The sequence below is a fragment of the Poeciliopsis prolifica genome, unplaced genomic scaffold (assembly GCF_027474105.1).
Source record: "Poeciliopsis prolifica strain line A6 unplaced genomic scaffold, Auburn_PproV2 SCAFFOLD005, whole genome shotgun sequence".
NCBI classification, from domain to species: Eukaryota; Metazoa; Chordata; class Actinopteri; order Cyprinodontiformes; family Poeciliidae; genus Poeciliopsis; species Poeciliopsis prolifica.
In genome coordinates, this window is record NW_026562380.1 from 7,895,230 (window position 1) to 7,922,188 (window position 26,959).

A 26,959-nucleotide genomic window follows, 5' to 3' on the forward strand; every position below is an offset into this window, starting at 1 on the left:
GTAAATACTGCACCAGAGAACATAAAGTTGATCTTGGGGCTGCAAGAACAACTTTTGTAAGTTCCTGCAGCTGCAGCACATTCACTTCAAATCTAAAAATATTTAGCATGCATTTTCTTATATCTCATTACTACATACTATCTGTGATGCTGCCTTAAAAAATTGCTGATGTTAAGTGGGGGAAAAAGTTCAGGAAGGTGTAAATAGTTTTGCAAGTCACTGAATGACTCCAGGACGTGATACTTTGAATAGGGAATTTATTTTGCAACATAATAACTTCCACCAAGCAGCGACCTCCAGATACAATTACCTATTTAAAACCAAAAGGAGTAGTCACAGATACAGTTGCTAATAAAAAAAAAGTTTGTTCATTAAGAACAAACTTCAGGTCACAGAAAATATTCTTTGAGTTTAATTAACTTTGTATGAACCTAACTGCTTATTCAAACTGCTAACACCTTCAAACCTAAAGTTCCATGAGTTATTATAAAATGTCAAATGGACAAGTGACACACTGAGTGACTCTTTCAGATATTTTATCTGAAACACATAAAATATGAAACTAAAAAATAGTCACGAAGAGGATGTTATATTATAAAGTGAAATGATTCACCTTCCTTTGATGGTTAAGTTTTATCTGCTCTCTCCTTTTCAACCTAAAAGAAAACATGATGAAAAGCAATGTTTTGAGGTTTGCTGTTCAGAAAAATGTCAGTCCTTTCAACAAAAACGTGTATATTGTTTACGTACCACATCTTACTGAGAAAAACCAGAGGTGATATTATGACAACTCCAGCAAGGAAGAGAGCTGAAAAAGCATACAAGAGGTAACCTACGAAAAATAAATAAATAAAAATATTAGTTTTACGTTTTTTGGTATTTAGTATCTATTATAGAATGAAATAAAAATGATTGAATTTCAAAAGCTGCTTTACCATATGGCCACATGTGAGAATGCTCGGATTCATTGATTTCAGGTGCTTTGGAAGGGCTGATGTTGCTTTTCACCAGTTTCACTGAAAAAAAGAAACTGTATTCAAATTCTTATAAATGTTGAAAAGAATTATTTGAAACACTTCTTAGAAGTAAATACACTACTTACTGAAGTGTAGTCTGTTGTGAAATACTTCAAGAATCATGTTGCACATCCGTAGATGATTGCTGTGCACTCCTTTGCATGTGCAAGGATGATGAAGCACCGTACCCAAAGTGGCTAAAAAGGCCCTTCTGCATTCAGAATTTGTGCCAAGGATAAGAGCGGGATCCTTTAAAGTAAAACATTCATTTTCTTGGAGATTTCTTTCACTGCATAGGATTTCTTCATGATTCCAACATTTGTCTTGGAGTGTTTTCAAGAGGTACCTAATGAATCAGGAAGAAAAACAACCACACAGGCAACATGTTTTGATAAGAGGTCCACATTCTTAACAAGCGTACTGTTCTAAGAAATAACTTGTGAACGAGAACAGAACCGAGTGTTGTGAGTGTACAGGACATTCTCGCATGCCCTTCATTGCGACAGGCAACATTTTTAGTAGAGATAGAATTCACAAAGTTGTATTTGTCAAAAAGAGAGAAGCTTTAAAAAAAAAAAAACAAGATAAATAAATCCAATAATTAATTTTGTATCACTGGTTTATCTTGTAGCTGCATGGTCACATGTGATGAGAGGTGACAAGTTATTGCTACACAAGATGGAAGGTACATCCATAAGATGCTAGTCTGACACAGAGCCAACAAAAAAGTCAAAGTAAAAGTAATCATTCAAATTCAACTAAATTTAATTTTTGGTATTCCGCAAATAACCCCTATTAATAGTACATATCTAATAACTGTGCGCGGGTTAAGAAAAAGCATAAAAAAGCTCATTTAAAATTTGATGCAAAAAATGTATATGTTTATGAAATACTGATAAATATAACTCAACAGTTTGTGAGTCATTGCATGCATTATTTTTAGAGGGGAATTGTCTTCCATTTTATGTAACCGGTAAAAGGTTGAATGGACAATTTCACAGAAATATTCTTGATAAAAATCCAAAGATAAAATGAAGCTTTTGGTTTTGCTTTTTCAAGGGTTACTTTGCCAAGATCTGTAGTATGGGGAAATCAACAATGTTTGAATGTGTTTTTTTAAGAACATTACAACTCGAGCTGCTTCAAGGCACATCGAGCCTAAACCTTTGATGTTGTGTCACTGCCATCTACTTGTGGAAAGGTGAATGAACAGCAAAAGTGCTAAACACACACTGCAACACTGAGAACAGAATTACACTATTACTATTTCATCTAATATGGTACAAAATGGCTCTTAATCTTTGACTCCTTTTACAAATAGCCAGTTGATCTCACTTGTTTTCATTGGTATTCTTACAATAATTGTGACTGCCACCTCCCTGCTTTTATGTCACAAGTCCACTTCTGTTTCAGCTTTTAAGATATCAGAGGATTGTGTTTGGCCGACATAAAAATGTTATATTTAAAAGGTTCCATCAGCAGTAATCATCTTGGCTTTCTGCAAAAACATCAAAAGTCATTTCTCATTGATCCTAACATTTTCACAGTCAAAATCATTTTTAAGCATTAACTGGTGTTAGATCCAAACTCTGGATCTAACACCATTTTTCTGCCTCCTTTCCTTCCTACTCCTCCACACATTTCAAAAGCCTTTTATAGGACTGTCAGTCCGAGTCAAAAAACACAGTTTTCAGGCAGTTTCATTCTTTTCAAGGACCTTCATATTAGAATTCACTTGCAAACCAGGGTTTTCAGTATTTTTTTTCTCCCTGGTTATCTTTAATAAGCAAATGCTCTGCGTCTCGAATCTTAGCATACTTTATGTCATTCATATTACCTTGCTGCCTGGCATATTAGTTCCCTATAGCAGGATCCATAAAATCCAGCATACAAATTCATTGTATTTCAACAAATATTTTATATTAATTTTTGGATATTTTCCAGGGCATGAATCTTTAAAACTGGAGTTCCTTCCAGTTCAGGAATGGATGTATTAACTTTTTATTTTAGGACTGGAGAAGAACCTACCTGCAGTTGCTGTCTTGGACACACTGAGTGACTCTTTCTTGGCAGATCCTTGTCTCAACTCCACAAGCCCCGCTCTGCAGCCCGGATTTCATGAGCAAACAGCTTTGATCTGAGTCGTCACACTCACACATCACCAGCATCTCGGCAGACTGTTGAGGCATGCCTCCGTAGAACTGTTGAATTTCCTGCCGACACCTTTCATTGTCACACTGATCAGCCATGCACGCTTGAAGAACAGGAGTGAGACGCTTGTTGCAAACAGGCTCACTCACACAATGACCAATGCGGTCCACACAGGATCCAGAGCCTTCATACACTGGAAGAAGCACATCTATAGCAGAGAAAGTGAGTGATGAACATTTAAGTATATTTTCTTGTGGGCTTGTTGATATGAAATTTATGCTAAACAATAAGTAAGCCAGCTCCAGTTAGTCCACAATTTGGATTTCAGAAAGGAACAGAGTGGATGACTCATGTGAACTCAAAGGAAAAGAAGGGCAACAAAAGGAACTAAAAAATGGTTTAATAGTGAAAAACCTATAATTACAAATCAACATCAGCTTGGTTTGTCGTAGCTTAGGGGCTATCAACAGAACAGCACGAAGACTATGTAGCAAATATGATACAACCTAGCATATTGTTTTGGCAAACTTTGTACAATTAAAGAAAGAAGAAAAGACAAATGGAGTTCATATCAATATGCCAATTTTTAAATGGATGTACTGTATTGTGTTTTGTCATAATAAATAAATCATTTTCACCATTGTCTGCTAAATTACTTGATTTCCAGACAGTCGGTGTGATCTTCCCCTGCTGAATTGCTGTTCAAACAAGAAGACACAGAATTAGTTTTCAAATAACAAATACTCATTCAACTGTGTGCTTTTCTGGACATATTCTACCATACAACAACCAGTGTTTATATAGCTCATCACCTTTCGTAAACAAAACCATAATGTCAGGCATTAATGCTTAACCCAAGCATGAATGAGAGAACACAGCACCTGGCTTTTGGAGGCATTGTGTGGCCAGCATTTGTATGGAGTCACAGAACTCCTCCTCCCATGTACACACGCACCCTTGCAGGGATGGAAAGTGGTCCAGTGCAGCCTGGATGGTCAAGTTACAGTTCTCTGAACCCTTTATTTGGCACCTGTCATCTTGAATATCACAAACAAATAAACAGGGTTTTTCATAAGCTGGTGAAGTTTCTGTGCAACAGGTGTTTTCTACCTCACTGTCAGTTTTAGATGTTCAACATATTAGTGATATTTATAAGGCTCTACTATTATTGAGAACCTGAAAAACACAGAACAGAGTATAAAATGTAATTTTTACTGAATGAGATAATTTAAAAAACAAATTATTATTAATAATCTATTGAAGACATACATAAAAAGTATAGCTTTTGTGTAACCATCAATTATTCAGATTATGTTTAAAGAAACAATAACAAGTTTTTTCAAGATTGCAATGATAAATTTCCACCTTGTCCACCTGTTAGTATTTTAAAAGGAGGTTACCAGAAAAACATTTTATAACTCCAATATTATTTTTATGATTTTTTTTTATTTCTATTAAAATTAGTGGTGAGACTGTCAGTAAATTTGAAATAATTAAACGACTGAAAAACACCAGGTGTCAAATTAAGTTGTATGTTAAATTTTACAACTGTGAATTAGTGAATTAATTTCAGGTTTCACGAACAAAGCTGATTTAGATGGAAACATAGTCCTTACATGGCACCTGGTTTCACAAATCTATACCAAAAAGTAGCATTTTTAAGAGTGAACTGTAAACATGTTATTTTATTCTTCTTAATGTTTTACCCTCACAGTTGCCAGCGACAAGTGCCCTCTCACAGCTGCATAAGTCTGACATGCAGGTCTCCACTGAAGCCAAAAACCCAGAAGCTGGAGATGAGAAGCTGAAACTGGATATCTGCATAAAAAAAAATCCTAAAATACATATTGAAATGACATCTTTTAAATAATATTCCTTAATTATACTGAGTACAGGTGAATTAGAACTAATTACTGGTTTTGTCAAAAAGCTATTAACAAAATTTCACGGACAAAAATGTAAATTGTTGTTATTTGTTGAAGCAGCTTTTTGTAAAGTCTACTTACCAAGAACAAGTCCGACATCCAGATGTATCAAATGCATGCTGGCTGCTGTGATGATGACTGATTCCTCCCTGAGCCTGATCTGTCCCTGATCTGCCCCTCTCTGTGGAGTTCCAGCTGAAGCAGTGATTCACCACCACAGAGTCAACGTGATGTAACACATTCATTACAGCCTCTACTTGTAATTCCAAAACAGACGCAAAGATGCAACATTCTGAATTTATTTACACAATTAGAGTTCTACAGGGGATACCAGTTAATGATTTATCCAATTAAGGGCTCTGTCTTCCCATTTAAGTTTTTTGGGGAGCTTCTATATTTGTGTTGTTTCTGTTTCCCTTATTAATTTATCTTATCTTCCACTTATTTCATGTGACTAAGCTGTTAAAATTACAGTCTTGCAAAACTGTTCATACTTCTTGGAATTTTTTACATTTTTCCAGATGGTAGCATAATGCATGTGAACTGTCTGACAGGAGGTCATGTCAGATGGTTTCCATTTGTGCCATGCTCTTTTCATTCTCAGATGATGGACTGGTCAGTGGTCTGTGAGATTTGCAAAGCTTGGAACATTCTCTATCGTTCTCTATAAAACTTTTAAGGGCCTCACACAACAGCAATATTCTGATCAAACTACACACATGGGATACACTTATTACTTTTCCAAGCACATATGGCCATTTCATAGCACAATCAAGTAACTATGTTACCTTCAGTTGTTATAATAATGTTGTATATATCAAACCTTGACACCTTGCAATTTGGCCTCTGTCTCTTTAAGAACCTCCTCCTCCTGCCATAACAAATTCACGGATTCATCAAACATGCAATGAAGGATTAAAGCAATACTTCAGATTTTGATAACGTAAAACATTCTAAGCTCAAAAAAAGAAGTAAATTTCACATACTGCACCTTAAACGAATTGTGAAAGTTTTGCTTATTCCAAACAGTCAAGAAATACTGTGCAAGTCATAAGCTGGATACAAATACGCCACAATAAATGTAAATAAGATGTGAATGTCAACAATAAACTGATATATTGCACAATGAAAATAATTTATTGCTCAACCACATACAGTTTAAGCACTTTGATTGCAGTAGTCAACTCGGATGAAGAACGTTTAAAAAACCCACAGAACAAATTAACAATCACAATATCCCTGTATAGATTACAAATCATAAGAAACAAAAACAAGACACTACATTTCAAACCAAGTAACAATGTACATCTGCATGGAAGAAGCAAAATAATTTGTTTAAATCATGAAGCTCAACACCCTAAGACTTCAAATTATTGCAAACTTTTTTTAGCAGTGACATCAAAACTCAATGGTTTTCAATCAGACGATCAAAATGTGAAATTATTTTTTCAAACCTATAACTTTAAAATTGCAAAATAATCACAATAATAAATACAAAACAAACAAATAACGGCAACAGTGTCCACAATTACTTTCAACAAAGCAAACCTTCAATAGTTCAGCTGGTCAGAAACACAGTCCAGCACAAGTCAATGACCAGACATAAAGCAGGTCCTTTGAAGCTAATTTTCATCTTTGTTTTCTTTGATTACAACATGATTGTTGTAACCTGTTGATATTTCAACAGATGCAGTGATTGCAATTATGAATAACATTGATTAAGCAATAATTTGTTTCATCATTTCAAATGTTTGTGTAAGAGCAAAACGATGCATGACAATCAATCCTTCAGTAGATTTTTTTACTCTAATTTGAGTAAAATATTTCCCGACAGAAAACATATTTTACCTTGGAACAATTAAAAAATAAATAAATAAATAAATAATAATATTCTAAACAATCTGGACCTATATAAATAAACTCCTCTGTTTTAGTAGGCTTGTGATAAAATTTAAAATTTTAGACATGACTTTTATACCACGTCCTTGGTTGAAGAAACAAATAATTGGTTACAAAAGTGGTTGTAACAATTTCTGCCCTGCTATCTGCCTGTTAATAGATGTTTCTTTCCTTAGCAGCCTGACATACTTTTCCAGAAGATACATTGTAATGCTCACAAAATAAGAAAACAAGACTACCTTAAAATACCTTGAAGCATCCACTCAAAATATTATTTCTATAAAGTGGGAAATTGCCTTTTTACATAGTTTGAGATTCAAAAATCTGACTTCTGTGGTTTGCATGTACTGGCTAAAAGGTGAACTTTAGTATTGCTGTTAACAAAGTAAGCTAAATCAAAGTTTACCACCACCACTAATACTGTAATTTGACAATTTTAATTATTTATTACCTTTACATTCAATCTTAATTCACATCTGCAGTCTTTCACCAACAAAACTCATTGAGGTTCTCTGAGCAACAAGGGACTTGATCTTTTCAGCCACAACTCCTCCACTAGAATAGAATAAATAATTAAATAATAAATAAATACTTTAATTGCTGAAACAAAATACATTTTTAAAATCAGCACAGTTTTAATATGGAAAAAAGGGTATATTATTAATATGTGTAGCAAAACAAAGAAAACACTGAACCTTAAAGTTGCATCATTTACAGTTTATAGAAATCCATCTTTTGAAATTAAACATATTTTATCAGTCTCCAGAAAATAACATTTGAAAGTTCTTTGAAAATGTTCACTAATATCCCATTTACTCTTTTGTAGCAAGTCCTTGGAGAGTTTTTACATTCTTCAGTGGGATTTTTTGCTATCTCCATGTCCTTGAGATGGATATTTAAGCCTCTCACATGTATTAAAGTCTACACAATCTGGTCTGATAGCCGTGATAAGTTGTCCACATTATTAACTTGGGTTGACATGGACTTTCGGCTGTCTCTGTTTGCTCGCATCCTCATCCTTGTATTGTTGTCTTTCTGTTGCCCGTAACAAGAGCAAGAGAATGCTGATTTAAACTCCTCACGGAACTTCCCTGGAAAGAAGGCAAATAATATTAAATGCTTTGAATCATGGGCCTTTCAAGTTTGTTTATTTAAAAGAGATCATGCACAAGAAAAACATTTTGTTCAAAGAGCCAAGACGAACTGCGTTACTCTGTTTCTTTCCAGCTAATTGTCATCTGCTGTCCCCATGTCTGATTCAAGAAGGACCAGAAGTGACAAAACATCAATAAAAGAAAGATCAAATCTTGAAAAAACACATTAAATGGAAAATTAAAAATGTATGATTCAATCTGAAATTCAAAATCTAAAATCCTAAAAGTCTAATCTCATTACTTTTATACTGAACCACAATTCCTTCAAATGCAGGTTGAAGTTTATAAAACCATTTTCTTATTTCTTCATAAATAAGAAAATAAGAGTATTCTCATGGCCATCGTTATTACCTCTTGGACGGGCATAAAAACTAAGCCAGCCAAATTGACTGATTGTGATACTTCACATCCAATCTGATTGAGCTTCAGCTATTTTGCAAAAGAAAATTGACAAAACCATTTATCTCTAGATTTGCAAAACTTGTAGACACCCAAAAGACAGAAAGGTGTAATTTTACAAACTACTGTCTCAAGATAACTGAATTTAAAAAAGTCCACACAACACCCACCAGATTCTTATTTATAAGAAAAAAAAAACACATAAAACCTGCTGCACCTCTTTCTTTCGCGTTGCAATTATGTGAAGCTTGTGTGTATAATATGAACGAATTCAGAAATGTTAAGGGTTTTCGTCACTTTCACATGTCAATGTAACCTTTTATTGCCCCACAGAATTTAGAAATGCTTCAGAACACATAATTAACAGATAGAAGTCCAATCCGTATATGAACAAGTAAACTCAAACCCATGAAGAAATATATTAAGTGTAGAGGTTGGATTATCAACAAACTGTGGATTGGAACTCCAAGGATTTGGGTAATTGTTAATATAAAACTGTTCACTAGAGGGCAGTAATAAACCTGCTCTTTTGCGAAGAAAAACGTTAGAAACAAAGGAGATTGAAAAACTCACCACTCAAAAAATTATAGATGATGGGATTTGCTGCACTGTTTGCGTATATTAGCCAGTGTGAAAAAGTGAACCATGCATATATTGTTTCTCGATCGTTTGTGTTCTTAAAGGTCCCAAAAACCCTGAAGGTGCAAAAGAAAAAATGAAAATAGGCATCAAGTTTGTTTTGTCATACACTGTATTGTTAAAATAAGCCACAGTTTTATGCATTTAAAAAAATCTACTGCAGTCAAAAAGATGAGAAAGGTATTAAGAAAAATAACAATTTTGATGCATAGGCCCCTAATACTTTAGTTCACATTTCATTTTTATTGGCTGTCGATGCTGTAAACAGAGGAGCTGGAGAGATTATTACCGTTTCAGGATATTGAGCACACTGATCGGTAAGTAGCAGAGAGCAAACACAAAGAGCACAACCATCAGCATGCGAGCTGTTTTGCGTCTGGCTCTGATTTGTTTGATCTCAGCGGAAACTGTGCTTGTCTTCATCCCTCCAGACTCTCCCGATCCTGAACTCCGAGCTGAGCACTGGATAGTCCTCCAATTCCTCTGAATCACCGATGTGTTTCCAGGAATCTAGTTAGTGAATATATGCATATTTGAGAGGTTTTCAACAATTATCATAAACATATAATATATATTGTACGCTTATTTTTGACTTCATGAGATGAGGAAGCACGTAATTTAAGACTTAGTGAAGCAACTAATGGTGTAGTTATTGGCTTTCTTGTGTAATGATGAAAGTGTTCAAATTCATAGCCTGGTTAATATCTATTTTAATATTTGCTCAATAAAATAGAACAAAATGCTATAATGCCTTGAAGACTGTTTCATCCTTTGCATGTGGAGTTCAGATGCAATCTAGATCATATGGTTTTTCCTGATGAGAGCATTTATCATGTAAATCATTTAGCTTAGCTGAAGGAGCTGATTAAGGCTATTGAAGAGTTTAAAGTTAAAAGCTGAAGTCAACATCTACTAAGATTAAAATGTATATACAAAAGTCTATGACCTGACTAGTTTATTTCCATTTATCTAACACAACATGTACTAACTGGATATTTGATTAGGCTCAACTGTAGGTATCTATGCAGGAAAGGCATTGAGCTGAAATGTAAAACCATCAGAGTGGGGATCACATGGTATTTAGGTTGCTGTGAATGTGACTCTTTGGCTATTTAAGAAACTACTTTGATTTTCACACAGCCTTTTCCCTGGGTTATACAGAATGGTCAGACATATTGCAATCATCATCTGGGAGTGGCAGTAGTTTGGAGGACAATGCCTTGAGTTCAAGTGAATGATCCCTTGTCTGCCCGAGTCACAGAAAGTTGAGAGATTAGATACTCAGTTTAGTCGTTAGAATGCATGTGAGTTTGCCTAATTGTCAGTTGAATAGATCATTTATGTGACCTGAGATGAGTTGTACTCTGCAGGCTTAGGAACCTCAAGACCCCTGGGGTGGAGAGCAGATTAGGTATTTACTTTTCAGAGTAGGAAAAGGGCATAATACTTCAGAGAGTGAAGGAAATTAAAAGGAAGAGGTTCAACATGTCATATAATGTAACCCTACAAAAGCGATACTTACATGATCTTTACAAGGTTGTGTACAGATACACACATATATATAGGAAGATCATTACATTTCACAAAGCAGTTGGAGCCAAGGATCAAGACACTGTTGAAAATAATCACACCAGCTCCCAAAATAGACAGTAAAAAATAAACTCATACTGACTAACAATTGAAACATAATAAACAATTGCAATAAAATAGAGAATTAATCAGTATATAGCATAATATTGAATATGGCTTGCATACATTGACTTTGTGCATATCTCAGGGTCTCAATGTTGAACAGAGCTAGTAAAAACTTGCTTAGTTTGTGAATATGCTATACACAAACATATTCTCTCTTTAATTTTTATTTATTTTCAAGCTGCACAACATATTGTATTTAGAGAATTGCTGAAGAATAATGATGAGAAGCCTAACAGCTGCCTCAACAGCAGAAAGCAAACATTTTGAATTTGTTCATCACAATTATTAGAAATAGACCTTTTTTAAGTTTGACATACACACCTGTTGGCACCACAGCTTGTGACAAATCTGAATATAAGCCAGGACCATCAGACATAATGGAGCAAAATATGTAACAATGAAGAAGCCAGTGTGGTAGACTTTTGGGTAGACCTCAGCTGCAAAAAGAAAACAAAAAAAAGGACAAAATACCGTGATGAAAATAAGAATTATCAGATTTAAAAAAGGACAAAATACCATGATAAAAATAAGAATTATCAGATTGAAAAAAAAAAAACAAGATCAGGGATGATGGGTTACTGAAAAAAACTGAAAAAATTAAAATAAAATTCAGTAATTGTGGTGTAGCCTATACATTAATCATTGCATTAAAAATGCATTGAAAAATATGCAACTCATCTTAAAAGAACCATAAAATTACTCATTAACTGCATTTGATGTAAACTGTGAAATAACACTCTATTTCTGTTTATCCATCAGTAAGTTCTTACTCCTCATTAGGAAAATAAAGAAATTGAAAAATGAAACAAAAAGTTTCTGATGTATGAAGGCAATTGTTTTCTGCAGTGACTTTTACAGGAAATTGGTTTAAAAAGCTTTTCTTCCTTTGAAAGCTGTAATTACAGAAGCAGCCTGACAGGATTACCCTAAAACCATTTCAAGCCACTTTCTGTTTTTTTTTTTCTAACTCTGCACACAGCGATCGCAGCAACACAACATTTTAGTGAACTCATTGTCTCCTGCTCTTTTGTGCTATGTCTAATTTCATAAAAACAAATCAAACTACACTCGATTTTTATTTTTTGACACGGATGTCACATGTAATCTTCCGCTTCATGGAAAGAATAAGAGGTACCTTTATTTTATTTTATTTTACATGATTCCTGAAAATCTTTAAGGAAATGGAACAACAACTAACCTCCCCAGTGCTCATCACAGACTGTGAACAGGCTGGTTTTGTTTGTAAGTTCAGGCAGAAGACTGCTGCACTCCATCACAATGGCCTGTGGTATCATGATGATGCACGACACCACCCAGATGGCAAAGATACTTTTGCGAGCCCTCTTGGCTGTGCTCTTGAACTTAAGCGGGTGACAGATAGCGTACCAACGGTCTTGAGCAATGCAGCTCAGTGTCAAAACGGACACCGAAACAGAAATGGTCTGGAAAGACAAAATAAAGCACAAAGAAGCAAAAAGATATTGTGATTCTTCAAATGTTTTTTTTTTGTTTGTTTGTTTTTACTTAAAATGTAAAGAAGATGAATTACATTTCCTTTTTGCTTGGAGTCAGAAATCTTGATTTTGATAAAAGATGGAGTTAGCCTTTATTAGCAAAACCCAAAAAACTAAAGTTATGTTGTTGTCTCTAACACATTTGGTGATTTGATCTACTATCTATAGTGCTCGCAAGTGAACATTCATTTCTTCAAGTATTCTATGACTGATTGTGGTACTGTTTTCTTAGGTGTACCACCTTAAAAGTTTTACTGGTCTGATATGGCCATCAATGTGAATATTTTCTAGGGGTACCACTGATGATTAACATTTACCTTGTTCAAATAATTCCAAATAACAAAAACAAAATAGCTCTTCTTTGATTCCTTCTTTAACATTAAACATTAATTCAGAAGGAAATAAACCTCTTAAGATGCGTATTTATTTTTACAAAAAAAACAGCAGAAAAGAGTTAAATTCAAGAGCTTTAAAAGGCAAACAGTTACATTGTTTTCCTCTTAAAGCTGCCACATATAACATTTATGAAAAAATATGTTCATTTCATATTTGTTGAAATTGTCACTATGTCATCAGAGTATAGTATGAGACAATCTTGTAACTCCTCTGCCTATGCCCACTGCAATTCTGTAAGAACAGGTCCTGTATAAAAGTTACAGACCACAGCCTAAAATATTTAATGCAATCATGAGTTTTAGAATCTTTTCCATGTGATAAATTGGCGTGTAAAAGCTATGATTACAAATCTAAATAGTGTACATACTTCAAAGTGCATAGTAAATTATAAAATGAACTGTGAAATGAAGGATAAAGAGTTATAAATTTTAAAGTAATCTTGTGTAATCTTGTGCACCTTGTGTAATGACCCAGAAGTATCTTTCTTAATAAATTGTCTTTACAATTCCAGATGAAAGATAAATTAATGATGGTTTCAAAATATCCCACAGCATACTGAGATCAGTATTTAGTATTTTTCTGTAATTGACATTACAGAAATGCTACAGCAAACATACAGGTTGATACATGCTCCCTGCAATTCCTAGATTTCTGTTATTTTTCATTACCTGCCATGTATGAATTCCCTGCATTAATATTTCTTAGTATCAATCCTCTGCATCTGCCTCCAAACAGTTATGCTGTTTCTTTTTCTTAGTTAATTTACAATTTAAAATAAGTTTACATTATGCTCTTCCAGTTCTCATCTCTACTTCTGGGACCATTATATTAACATAAAATATGGTCTTCTTCATATGCAAATACAGCTTACTATACCTATGTGACTCTCACAATGCACATAGGAAGAATTATTTTTCAAAGGTTTAAAACGTTACACGTGAGTAGTTCTAAGTAAACTTTATGAGAATTAAATAAGTCTGACAGTGAGGGAAGAGGACACACTGCTCTCGCCACTATCTAAACCCCTGCTCTGGTGTATTGCGGATTCACCAGAGCAGAATGCCAATCTGCAAAGCTGGACAGATGCCGAACTTGTTGCATTAGAAGTAATTGAGTTCGAAGGTGCACTTCTCCAATTTGCAGTGAGCTTTCGTCAGTATTAATTTCTATACGCCTAGAAGTTCAAAATCTGTGATCACTTCCGGTGGGAAATAAATGTTCAGTTCAATTCTTTTAAAATATCAAGCATTAGGTTGGCAGATGCATCAAGATGTCCAACTTTTCTGGCCACATTCAAAGATTTAAATAAAATATTTAACAAGCACAGAAAAAAACACCAGAAAGTAAAAAAAAAAGGGGGTTTGTGAAACCCCACCATTATTTTTTTCTTTTTCAGAAATGATGATGACATTGTATGTTAACAATGAAGACCTTTAAAATACTCCAAATCCACTAAGAAGTACTATGAACATTTGAGCCAATTTCCAGCTACAGAAAGTAAAATTTTCTGGCTGGGTATATAAAACTTTACATTGACATTCTTAAGCATAGTTTAAATGGACTGTTGGATTTTAATTCAGTTGAAATGATAATCACCTTATAATTTCTTACCTGAAGATAGGGGACAATTTTGCAAAGAGTTTCACCAAAAAACCAAGACTCTGTGATGTCAACCACAAGACTTGCAGGCAGACAAATGATGGTGACCAGCACATCAGCCAGGGAGAGGTTTACTATGAAGTAGTTGGTCACTGTGCGCATGTGACGATTTTTCCACACTGCAAAACAAACTGAAAGAAATGAACTATCAAAGATGATTTAAGACCTGAAAACTGACTAAATATCAGAGAAATGTATGACACACTACAAACAAGCCCAGAAGGCATGCTATTAGGCAAAGAGTTCAAATTAAAATGTTATTTCACTTCTGCTGTGATAGTTGTGAAATATTCATCAACAAAAAGTTGATTCACTGATTATAGGCTGTTTCATAAAGAGAACTTCCCTTTAGGGCTTGTAAATGATAAAAGTTTGAAATATGTTGACATTTCAAATATAAACCTATTTTTTTAAGGATGTTGATTTTCCCTTGATTTTTATTTATCTTAAATCTGCATATTAGAGTGAAAATTGCCAGTCTTTTTTTTTTGTATATTTTTATAGACTCTAGGAATATCAAACATTGATGTTTACTCTATTTTTATATTTCTGCACCACACAATGTACTTTCATGTAATGTACAGAAAATTAAACATGTCTGAGGAGAATCTGTGTTTTAATGGGAAGACACGGATCAGTTGTGGTAAAGAAACCCTAATCAAGAGGAACTTTCAGACAGACAGCGTCAATGCTGGGATTCATACCGATTGATGAGTGTTGGACGTTAACTGTAGCAGTAAACTAGACTTCATAAGTTGGCAATGATAACCTTTTAATAATGTGAATGTCTTCACACCAAACAGATGGATTCAGCATAGGTCTTCTGCCTCCTGCTGAGACTTGCTGCCTCCGGCGAACAATACAATCAAAGTTGGTCTAATACTGTAGTTTTCTGTAAAGTTTTAAATAATGAAGCCGATTAGGTCGCACTTGGCAATAGTTACATATTGTGAATACCTTAAAGCAGAGCTCCAGCTGCCAACTTTGTGATGACATTCAAATGCTAACTGTGCAGTCCAATTTTGTCGTTCCTACTGACACTTTTATATTGGCATTTCTACCCAAAAACCTCAAATAAAAGTACAGACACAGTCCAAAATCCAATGTTGTGCTAAATAACTAGACAGCATGTAACACAAAATTAAATGGAGGTCAGGATACTTAGTGGAGGTTTTAGACCAGAATCTGTAGGCACAAGACAGGTTGAGGTTCAGATAGTAGATATGCAGACAGAATTTAGAGTGGACAAGGAAAAGAAGGAAGACATGGATCATGTCAAACCAAGAATCACAAGAGCAGGGAAATTTCTACTGGCAAATATGGATGATAATCTGTCAGAGGAGCAGAGATTGGAGACGGCTAAAATAGCGCAGGGCACAGGTGAAACCGAAAGAGACAATTAGACACGGCACAGGTGGGTTGAATCTCACTGATTACCAGTGAGAGACTTGCCATGAAAAATATGTTGACTTGAAAACATGAAGGAAGAACAGGCATGGTAGAACATTGAATCATCACAGTTTAACAAAGACAAATGAGAAAATTATTTCTGTTTCTAGTGGTTCAAAGCTTATTGAGACTGGTTCTACAAAGTACCCTTGTTTTATGCAGATGTGCACAACACTTTTTAGTCATTTATGTTTAAAAAAAAAAATGAAACCATGACTAGCTTTTATTTCGTGTAACAATTATACAGTATTTCATTTTGTTCTAATCTTTAATGTGTGGTTACACATTAAAGTTTGTGTAACCACAAACTTTAATGTAACAAAACAACTTGTCTTCACATTGTGTCTGATTTTGTGCAACGGTGTTATCAATTATATTTTTAAGGCTTCAGAAAATTATTCCCTGGCATGGTGCTAAATGAAAAAGGCTACCGTGTGGATTTCACTTTCAGAAAAAGCATTCTGTCCCAATTTTTTTTAAAACCCATGAAGCAAAAAAAACAACCATTTGAAAGATTAAACCGTTGACTCTGAATTTATTTAATCTCATACAATTCTAACACTCGCATTTGACTGGGAAATCCATGCTGTCTCTACCAACAGAGTTTTTGTGGTTACAAATCCTAAAATGGCTTACAGCTGCAGCATCCTTGATGATGCTCTCTTTACCTCATGCAGACCTCCTGCAATTCTCAAGCTTACAGCTGGTGCAGCATGTGTGTAATATCTGCCAATTATATTTTGATCTCCTTGTTACGGCCATATTTCGTTCAACTCGTAAGGCATTTTTTAGTTTTTTCTATCCACTTCTTTTTTGATGGCAGACATATTTAATATGTTTACTGTTTCATGAATGAATGAATGAATTAATTAATTAATTTAATTCCTTCAGACACATATTCTGCCACAGTAAAGATGTCATATTCCTCAGTGTGAATACAAGGCCATATCAAAAGTTTATAAATTAAACAGGTTATGTAGACATTAAGTATTATATAAAACTGTAAATCAAACATACACAAATAAACTACCTTATGTCAGAAAGATAAAACTCATTAAAACATGTCTCTTTTCCATTCTATATAATTTTTTCATTTCATGTTTTTCTCCTAAATCAAAAATGCTCTTTAGTCAAATGATATGATACAAATATTTAAAGGTCTTTTTCATGTTGATTTATTTATTTATTTATTTTTTATTGTGCTATGTCATGATTCTGGTTGCTTTGATTATTTCTGTATCTTCTCTCGCCTTTATTCAGTTCCTGTTTATACTTTCACACATACTGTTGCACTACTCTACCTTTGCTGTGAAATCCATCAATTTGCATTATGCCCTCTCTCCAACAACAGCTGGTTTTGCACTGAGCTGAGCAAAAGGACACGTTGAGAGCAGCTCCCACCACAACATGGATTGCTGTGTTCAGGTCTAACTTGCAATTTGTTGAATTTTGTGGAAGGGGAGCTCATTCAAAAGCTCCACATGACTCTGAATCATGGGGACTAATTCTAATGTTTCTCTTCTTTCTGCTCCTCTCATTTCTACTATCAGGTGTAGTTCTGACATTTCATGTTTTCACTGCACTCTCATTTAGATGAGCTGCAAACAGTAATCAGTGTTGTTTTGAAGCTGCAAAGATTTCACCACACACTACAGCCCTTGGCGTGAAGCCCCATTACAGCTTCTCCTCTGCTTTTATAATTGCTGACTTGCTGTATGTTACATTAAATCTTTTTTCTTGCCATCATATTGATTTCAACACAATTAACAACTTTTAAAAAGAGTTATAATTTCAATTGATGTCAAAATTTAAATATAAACTTCTATTTTAGGTTAGGTCTATTTTACTGGGATAAAATCCCACTGAGATTAATGCCCTTTTTTCAGGCAGGTCCTGGCCAACCAAGTTAGAGTTATGTTAGTGTTTCTGTCAAAGCCACAGTACTCTACCAGATGTACCGAACCTGATGTAAGAACTCAGTCATTTTTTATGCTGGTCTGAGATGAGTGGACCCAATCTGCTGGGTTTCCTGAGATCAATCACTTTTAAACTAATTTGGATGGTCGACTGGTCTGTGTATTGTTTGACAGCTAGGATTGATTGAAATGTATGTGGGATTGAACTGAAATGACTTGTAATTGCAAAGTGCCTCGAGATTATATTTGTTGTAAATTGGTGTAATATAAATAACCCAAACTGAATTTGTTTAGTCATTCTGGTTATTGACATGAGTAAAGCTATTGTAAAGCTGTTGAAGCTATGTTTTCAAACTCTTCTGCAATAACAAGAGTGAAACACGAGCAAATCAACTTCAAAAACAATCGGGTTACAACCAGTCAATGTAGAATCAGGTTCGGACCTTATTATGCTCCAGTGTCAACACAACTACTGCTAGTCACAAACTGTGCATTGCTATACATGAGACATTGTCTTGATTACAAATTAACTTCTTGTTCTGTTTGTTCTTCTCTTTTTTTTAAATGCTGTTTGATTTGTGATCCAAGAACAATTCTTTAGACCAAGAACAAATCCCCACTGAACAAGACAGTCAAATTTCACCAGCAGAAACACAAGCGGACTGCACTGAGGATAATCCTGAGTAATGGACTCATGCTAGTGTATAACATCATTTTTTATTGCTTTTCACTGCCAGCAGCTGTGGCTTAAGATATGTTCTAAATGTTTCTCTCTCTTCTACTGGCATGAATATAATAAAATATGAAAAGTCGTGAATTTGACAGAATTTTGCAGAAAACTTTCCTTTGGTTGTCAAAGTCTGAAACATGCCTGACCAAGAAAAATACACATTTTCTGAAGTCAGGATTGATTTTCAAGCAAATTACCACTGGGGGAAAATATTGAGAAGGTGGTAGAGGGACATAGTGCATGCTAATAAGATTGAGAGAAGAGAGACCACAGGATCTCAATCGAATATGTCCATATTATTAGATCCACACAGCATGGTCTCTACCCTAATAGTTTTAAGGATCCCTCTGACATCTGCTGAAAGTGAAAACCTATATACCCTTATGTCGTTTTTTTTTTTTTTTTTTTTTTTTTTATTTAGCTTCACTGTGCTCACTAGTCAATACTAGACACATCTTGTTACTACTGGGCTTAACCCTTTCTCGTATCACAGGAGCCTCATTAATCACTCTTAATTTTAAAGACAATTAAAAGCAACACATGTTGAGGAACAAATTAAAATTATGAGGCACAAACTCATAATTGTGTAAATGCTTTGCAGATCAATAATTACTTTAAAAGAATAATCACCCTTCTTTTCCATAAAACAACGATCCAGGAGAGTTACTTCAAGAAAACTTAAAGAAATCTGCTATGGCATGTGCAAGAACATTTCTCCATTATTTATATCTTTATGAGAAGTGTAGCACCTCTGTAACGCAACCCAAGACTTGAACATCCAGTTTGATCTATTTGTTCTCAAAGCTATTCAGAGTGGTGGTTTTCACTCCTGGTCCTCAGAACCCAATACACTGTACATTTTTAGGGCTTCCCTTCCTTCACACACCTGACTTAAAGTGTGGGAGATTACCAGACCTAATTAATTTCCTGATTCAGGAAATGTGGTGGAAGAAATAAACATCTTAAACATCCTGCTGACTACCAGAAAAAAAAATTGCCACAAAAGAGTTCCTAAGATGTGTCTGCTCCAAAGAACAATGACTTTGATGCTGATTATTAAATTCCATAGGGTAACATCAAAATGTCAACATAAGAATGGATGAAACTTATAAATCAGTGATTTTGTATATTTCTATTTGACATATTTCTAATTAAGAGGGTTCAATCTTTTCTAAAGAATATTACAGGTAAGAAAATATTCAGAAAGGATTCACTCCTTCCTATACAATTTCTTACCTGACTCTAAATATTAAATCAATGTTTCCCTAACATTGATTTAATATAAAATTAAATAAAATGTGAATGTAGATCAGATACAAATTTCTATGATTACTGATAAACACAGACCCAGTAACAAAATGCTGTCATCCATACCTCAAGGAGAAGGAAGAGAGGGTTTGGGGTGCGGCACACAGCATACGTTGACTCAACATTGATTAGACTTTGACATCTCAACCATTAGAACTTGACCACAAAACACAGATTCAATGGCATCTTTTCAACATTAGTTAATTGGCTAGAATTGGATGATTATTTAATGGTTGATCCACCATTAATCGTTAACCTTAACCAAAAGTCAACCCTTTGGACCACATAACGTTGAATTAACATTTTTTGCTATCTGGGAAAATACCCTGGCATGTTCAAAATTGTATCATAAATCAATTTTGGACATGCCAGAAACCACTGGTTTCTTTTTTCCACTCATCGTGAATAATATGGCTTTATTTTTGACAAGCTGATAGGTGCAATTTGCATTTAACTGCCAGCAGGTAAATTAATAGATTTCTTTTATCACTTAGCGACAAGCACAGTTGAAATTTACATGTCCTACTCCACCTGGGACCCCAGGCAATTCCAAGAGGCCTAATTGTGATATTGCATTTAGTGATGTGATAAGCACTGACTGTTCCCTGCAGGTGCTATAGAAAATTCTTGTGGAATAAAACAGACTAGTGTTGAAGCATGACAGCAGACAAGTTGTGTTTGCATAATGCAATATCAGAAAAGTTATTATCAGGTCATTACTTCACATTTTCACCAGTTTTGCATTTATTTTTTAGCTGTGTCATAAATGCAGAGTGTGCAGCTTCTCAGAGATGTGACGCCCCTGCTGCAGAAATTAACAAGGTACATATGGCACAGTGTGAAATATGTTTGTCACAACACTAAAACTAAATTATATAACACTAACAAAACTAAAAATATCAAATTCTCAGTACTACTAAATATTTTAAAGTGACAATAACAATAGTTTATAACATTACTCAAGTAAAATTTAAATAGTTAGTTTTATTTCTCAAAAAGTTACTCCAGTAAATGTAACCAGTATTGCCAACATCTTATTTGGGGGGGTTTGTCTTTCATATTTTTTATTTAACTTTGCTTCTTAGCAACCATAGACAATCATAATGTCGCCCTGTTAGCTCTGGCACGACAGGCCACACTAATTAAATCTGCTGAAACATGGTGTTCTGTTTGACAAGTTTATTATAAAACACTGTTTTGATTTAACAACACTGTGACATTAATAATGGTGTCTCCGTTGGATGTCTAAATAATTGAGTGAGTAGTCTGTAAAGTTGCACTTCAATCATCCACTAAATATTCTAATTATTTTGTTATGTGGAAATGAAAATCTGCTGTATTATTAGTGTACTTTAATCATCAATGATGAAATTTTAAAGGTCCCGTTGATTGATTAGACTTCACACAGATATGAACCTTTGACTATCACAAGGACAGTTAACAATGTGACTGGCCCTACAAAAAAAAAACAATATCACACTACTCACAAATTAATCACTTCCACATATTATGTTACAATATTCTAGACCTGCTGGACATGGATTTCTAGAAGGAACAAGCTGTGCTGCAAAGTCTTAGCTGAGATTGCATGGAAAATGTTCTGGTGCATAGAAGCTGGTGAAAAAATTATAATACTCATTGTGAAATAACATTTGTTTTCCTGTCCATCATGCAGCCATGAACATTAACAACCATTAAATGAATCACATCAAAAAATATATTTAATTGAAGTTCTGTACTTTTGCAAATTAAAAAAAAAGCTGCTAAACAAGGAGATTATATAAAACTCAATGACAAGAAAATGCATAGGAAGACAGGCACACAGGAGTTTGAATTGCAACAGTTACTCTGATAAAAAATTGCAAGAAAAAGAGCCTTCAGAGCCAAATCCGAGTGAGGGAAAAAGAAAAAGTTAAAACATATATATGTACAGAGAAAACAACAAAAGGAAAAAATATTTCAATCATTATTAATTCATCACTCTAAAACCAAATAATTTCTCTTCTTCCAAGTTTTTTGTATGAAGGCACATGCGCCTGATAAGTCAGTACCCCAAACTGGTTATATTAAGCCTTAATTATGTAAATCAACCAAAACAGTGAACATCCAGCTGCATGATAAAAATGCCACGGGTGGTGCTGTCATTACCACCCGTGGCACTTAACTTTTCCAAGATTCTAATGGAACTGGGCAATCGAAGGAGGAGATGAAGAAGGGTAAAATGATGGTAAAATGTCAATTTCAAGTTTATTTCATGATCAAACCAGAATGAGAGCACATCTATATGTGAGAGTGTTAAATGACTTATATTAAGTGTACACGGCCGCCTCTAACATGAAAATACCCCTTAACATTTCGTTTTGAGACGCACTCTGCTGCTCTGCGCTCTGTGGCTGCGCATGCCGCTGCATCACCAGATGCGCATCAGACATTCTAATCACAAACTAACACTCTTACGGATTCCATCAACATGGTTTAAAATCTTACTCGCCTTTCACTTATAAGTGCATTGATTTGTTCGAAGTGTAATTTGAAAGTGTGCTTTAAGGCTTTCTGCAACATTCGTTACGCATGAATGGAGTGAGGAGCGCAGCTTGAAATTCCACTTACCAAGCGAGTTTCCGATCAGTGAGACAAAAAACACAACTATGTAAGCCACGATTAGAACCCACTCGTACTCCTTTGGGTGTAAATAATCGGTCCAAATGTATCTCAGAAGTTCGTCGTCCTCATCCATGGTGGAATGCACGCGCGGTCCTGTGTCATTTCCCCCGGGGGCGGGATACTTACAGTCGTCACAATCTGCATTCTCCGTGATTTTTGACATGCTTCGAGTAAATATATGAGCTCTGAACTGCGGCGAAGGGACCTGCGTCTGCACTGATCGGAGGTTGTTGTGCCAAGACGCGGAACCGTGGAGCGATGATCGCGTACTCCAACGACCTCGTCAGAATGATGATGGTGTTTAGCCAACTGTCTCCATCTACGAAAACAGGGCCACGCTCCAAAGTGGTTACAGGTTATGGAGAACTTTAAGGGATAATGGAAAATAGGCGGAATATTTTCTGAGGTCATTAGTCCGCTACAGATGAAAATGCAAGAAAAGAAAAATAAATGTCGATGCATAAGAATTAAGATATGCCTATTTTTGTCGAACTGTTTAAAATATAAACCCAAAGAAACTGAAAAAAAGAACAAAACAAAATCTACATTTTGTTTTTGAATGCACCACTGCAAATCAAGTCATCTGAGAAAGACATTGGCTGGAATCATGTAACATGCTCATAAAACAAAAATCTAACTTTTTTCAAAATGATTTCAGTTAAAAAGGAAAAGGGACTTATGTTTTCCTAACAAGTTAAGAAACATTTATAAAGTTGCAAATACGAAAGTGCACCACTTCGTTTCTTTTCAAGGCCACCCATGTTGCAGTGAGAAATCAGGGATTCCTGCCTCTGCTTCGGGCAGTGCTGTGCTTATAGGGTTAAGGCTCCTGCTGTGTTTTCAACAAAGACTTGCTGCTCTGAGGTTTGCATTTTGGAAACAGTCTCACTTTAAAAGTTCTTTTTTGTTGTTGTTGTTACTTTGTTGTTTATCTGCACAAATGCAACCCTGCCTTATACAGGATTATCTGTGACTTCATGGATCCAACTCATTATCTGACAGACATGTCACAGTTAGTGACACTGATGACTCTTGTCTCTAATTAGCTGATCAGCAGCACAAAAGGCCTTCGAAATTTAAACTCACCTCATTTCTTTTCCCTGAGACTAAAGAAAAAATAATAATAAAATCTGCAATTTTATAGAGAAAAAAAAAGACAAAAACTAGGAAACTGCCTCAACAATTTCCTAGAGCCCTCCTGTTGTCCTCGGCTCATGTCGACCGAGGACAAGCCCTTAAAAAACATTTTTTCAATTGCAGCTGCATACAGCAACTTTAAATCTAACAGTCCTGCATCAGAAATACGGTGTGCACAACTCAGGCGGAAGTTTAGGCTCAAGCAATTCAAATGTGAACTTGACAAAAGAAATAAAAATAACCAAACCCAGGCCTCAGGTCAGACTGACCTGAAGACTAAGGAAATTTCAGACTGTTTGCCATTTCAGACAAACAGTCTGAAATGGCATCATTGATCTCCATAAAACTGATATTTTTTCAAATTTTTCCCCCCCTCCTCTTGCCCTCGGGTTGACATGACCCGAGGACAAGCCCTTAAAAAACATTTTTTTAATTGCAACTCCATACAGCAACTTGAAATCTAACAGTCCTGCATCAGAACTACAGTGTTCACAACTCAGATGGAATTTTCTGCTGGAGCAATTCAAATGTGAACTTGACGAAAAAAATAAGAATAACCAAACCCAGGCCTCGGGTCAAAATGACCCGAAGACAACAGGAGGGCTCTGTGACTTCTGACTTCAGGAAAACAAAATCCTTTTGGGCATGTTTACATCTGATTTTAAATAAATTTACAATATTTTTCATATGTAATGGACATGATGTAAAGACTGCAAGTATTGAGGACAACACATGTTCTTCCACAGGATTTGTTGATAAGTTTATAAAAGAAACTGAAATTATTTTTGGACGATTTTTGTTTGAACATGCTTCTAGGTTTGCCCTTGCTTTTTTGGACTCTGCTATCGTCATCATCTCAAAATGTCAAACTACACTGTCTGACACAATCAAAAAGGAAACGGTTCAATATTTTTGGCTTAATATGCAAAGAGAATAGAGTTTGGGAAAACTCAATAGGAAATGTCTTGCAACAAAGGTTCCTGAAGCAGAGTATTAGTGATAGACAGCAAAGGCTATACTTTAAGAGTAGGAATGAACTAAGCAAAAGAGACAAAAGACAGGGTAAAGGCAGAATAAAAGGGGCAATTAATCTCTGAGACCTATTGGTATAGGCCAATTTTTACAATAGAGAAAATAAATTTAAGTAAATTTACAATTTTCAACATTCTTGGATAAACACCTCCACATTGCAATGAGAGGTGGGAGCCTGAGGTCCACTCTTGTGAAGCAAAATGTCTTTTAGTTTGGAAAATTGGATTAGGTAAATACATTTCCCACAAGTTTACTTTGCTAGAGGCATCAGCATTAATGAAGGGAGCCAGCAAAGTTTATGTTTTCAATATTTACCAAATGAAAGGTGATAAGAATGCTGAAGGCTTCTCTGGTAGCCAGAGATTTTTGTTTATTTCAGTTTTTTCCCCACAGTTATGTACAGAGTCAGACTGTGGGTTGTGTGAAAAAAGGAGAAAGGTCAGTTTGAGTTCTCTTTTTGCTACTCATCAAAGTCAAGTTCTTTCTTATTGTTGCAAGCAAACAAACCATGCGGTTTAATGTCTTATGTTGTTACTCCTATTATAACACACTAACCAAGTTTTCAATAGATGGATGTGTATTAAATAATTTGGCAATTTCTTTGGATTAGAAAAAATGGTTTTGATCTCTGTCTACTGTCACTTATTGAAATGTCAAACCATCAAGACCAACACCTAGTGATTTTCTGTGGAGACTTTGTTTGAGTTTTTCTCTTGATGTTGTCATAATTTTTTATTTTATTTTTTGCCTGTTTACTGGTGGGTTGAAAGCATTAGAAATTCCTGATTTTTATTTACTTCTTTAGTCCAACAACCTTAAATTTAGTTGAGATTTATGTGGGATTTACAAAGAACACAAAGAACACATTACAAAGAAAATATAAAGTAGTACATTATTCTGAAGTGGAATGATTGTAACAAATTATTTCTCTTTTAATTTTTTTGCTTTAGGACAATACAAAAGACACACTATGAGTGAGAAGTTTGGACAAGTAAAACCTCGACTCAGTGGGGAGAGAGTTGAATGACAGAAGCTTTTGTCCCAAGGGAAGGATTTTTCATCACAGCGTTGCACCAGAGCTAATCGAGGCTTATCTCTATAAATTTCTGACGACTGTCACATGATATCGCCACTAGCTAACTATCTTTTTTTAGGCATCTGATTGTTAAGAAAACATTCCTTTGTTTCTGATGAACATGGAATCTCATGTAATTTTCCTATGATTCACCATCCTCAGTGTGTAAGGAAATGACACGTATTGTTCAGTTTTTTTGAATTTATGTGTACCAAAGCAAACTATTATCGTTAGGATCTCAGGTTGTTTAATTTGGTTTTGTTCGTTTCTGTCTTCCTTAGTTCCTTCTTTTTTATCAGCTCAGCTGTGTTTGTGTTTTACTTTGGTTCAGTCCTTTCTTAGTGATTCTGGTATACTATGTTTATTTCTTGTCTCTAGTTATTCTTGTTACTCTAATTTAATTGTTTAAGGTTAATTTCCTTGTCTCTTGAGCACTCTAACCCTGTCCCCTGTGCCATTTACTCTCTCCTCACTATTGCAACCTGTTAGCTCATCAGCCCAGACCTTTTGTTCCAGCATTCACAGTCACAGTATTTAAATCCTTCTCTTGCTCACACTCCTTACTTCTCTGTGGTTTTATTTGTAAGTTTCGTAAGTTTTTTATTAAATAATTAACATGATACATGCTCTAGCTCCAGTCTGCATTTGGTTCATTCTCAAACTCATACATCATGACACTTATTGTAAGAATTGTGTTTCTTGACACCTTGAGCGATAGTCCCTGCACAAGCCTAATCATGGACTATATCTTGAATAACGTGAGCAAGGCAAAACAAAAACAAGTAGCCCTTTCTGGGACCTTGGTTCTTTTAATCTAACTTACACACACCATAAGAACAGCTTTAAGGAAACAAAGCTAGACAAAATAGAGATGTGGGGAAATATCTCAGTATGCTTCTGCATAGAGTATTCCCAGGAAGATTAAGTAATTACCCCTGTAATGCTAAATGCAAGCAAATTACTAGCAATCATGATGAAACTTTAATTTTCGAGTTTTGTCAAAAATAGAAAAATATTAGGTAGGTCTAGAATGTTATTGAGCTATTCTGCAATCTGAATATACATTGATGAGAACCACTTTAATGTGTTTCTGGCCACATAGCTAGTAATAGGAATCATCTCTAGGTATCACTTTCTATTCTAGAAAATCACTGCCTAACACTGCGGTTATTTGGTTTATGATGATTTTAGTCTTAAATTT

The 26,959-nt window shown here is 35.0% G+C and overlaps 2 protein-coding genes across 2 annotated transcripts; both read right to left on the reverse strand.

The window, feature by feature from the left end:
- Positions 1-113: 113 nt before the first annotated feature.
- On the reverse strand, positions 114-5,252 carry gfral (GDNF family receptor alpha like). The gene is made up of 10 exons (XM_055030146.1): positions 5,174-5,252; positions 4,874-4,985; positions 4,049-4,204; positions 3,806-3,865; positions 3,045-3,375; positions 1,103-1,362; positions 936-1,016; positions 751-832; positions 614-656; positions 114-310 (listed from the first exon to the last, which is right to left on the reverse strand). The coding sequence occupies exons 1-10, from the start codon at positions 5,189-5,191 to the stop codon at positions 155-157; spliced, it is 1,299 nt and encodes a 432-aa protein (XP_054886121.1). The 5' UTR covers positions 5,192-5,252; the 3' UTR covers positions 114-154.
- Positions 5,253-6,271: 1,019 nt separating this feature from the next.
- Positions 6,272-22,734, reverse strand: hcrtr2 (hypocretin (orexin) receptor 2). Its single transcript, XM_055030155.1, has 7 exons — positions 22,461-22,734; positions 14,400-14,578; positions 12,077-12,320; positions 11,200-11,315; positions 9,473-9,693; positions 9,118-9,239; positions 6,272-8,082 (listed from the first exon to the last, which is right to left on the reverse strand). Exons 1-7 carry the CDS (start codon positions 22,675-22,677, stop codon positions 7,913-7,915), a joined length of 1,269 nt encoding a protein of 422 aa, XP_054886130.1. The 5' UTR covers positions 22,678-22,734; the 3' UTR covers positions 6,272-7,912.
- Between the last annotated feature and the right edge of the window lie 4,225 nt (positions 22,735-26,959).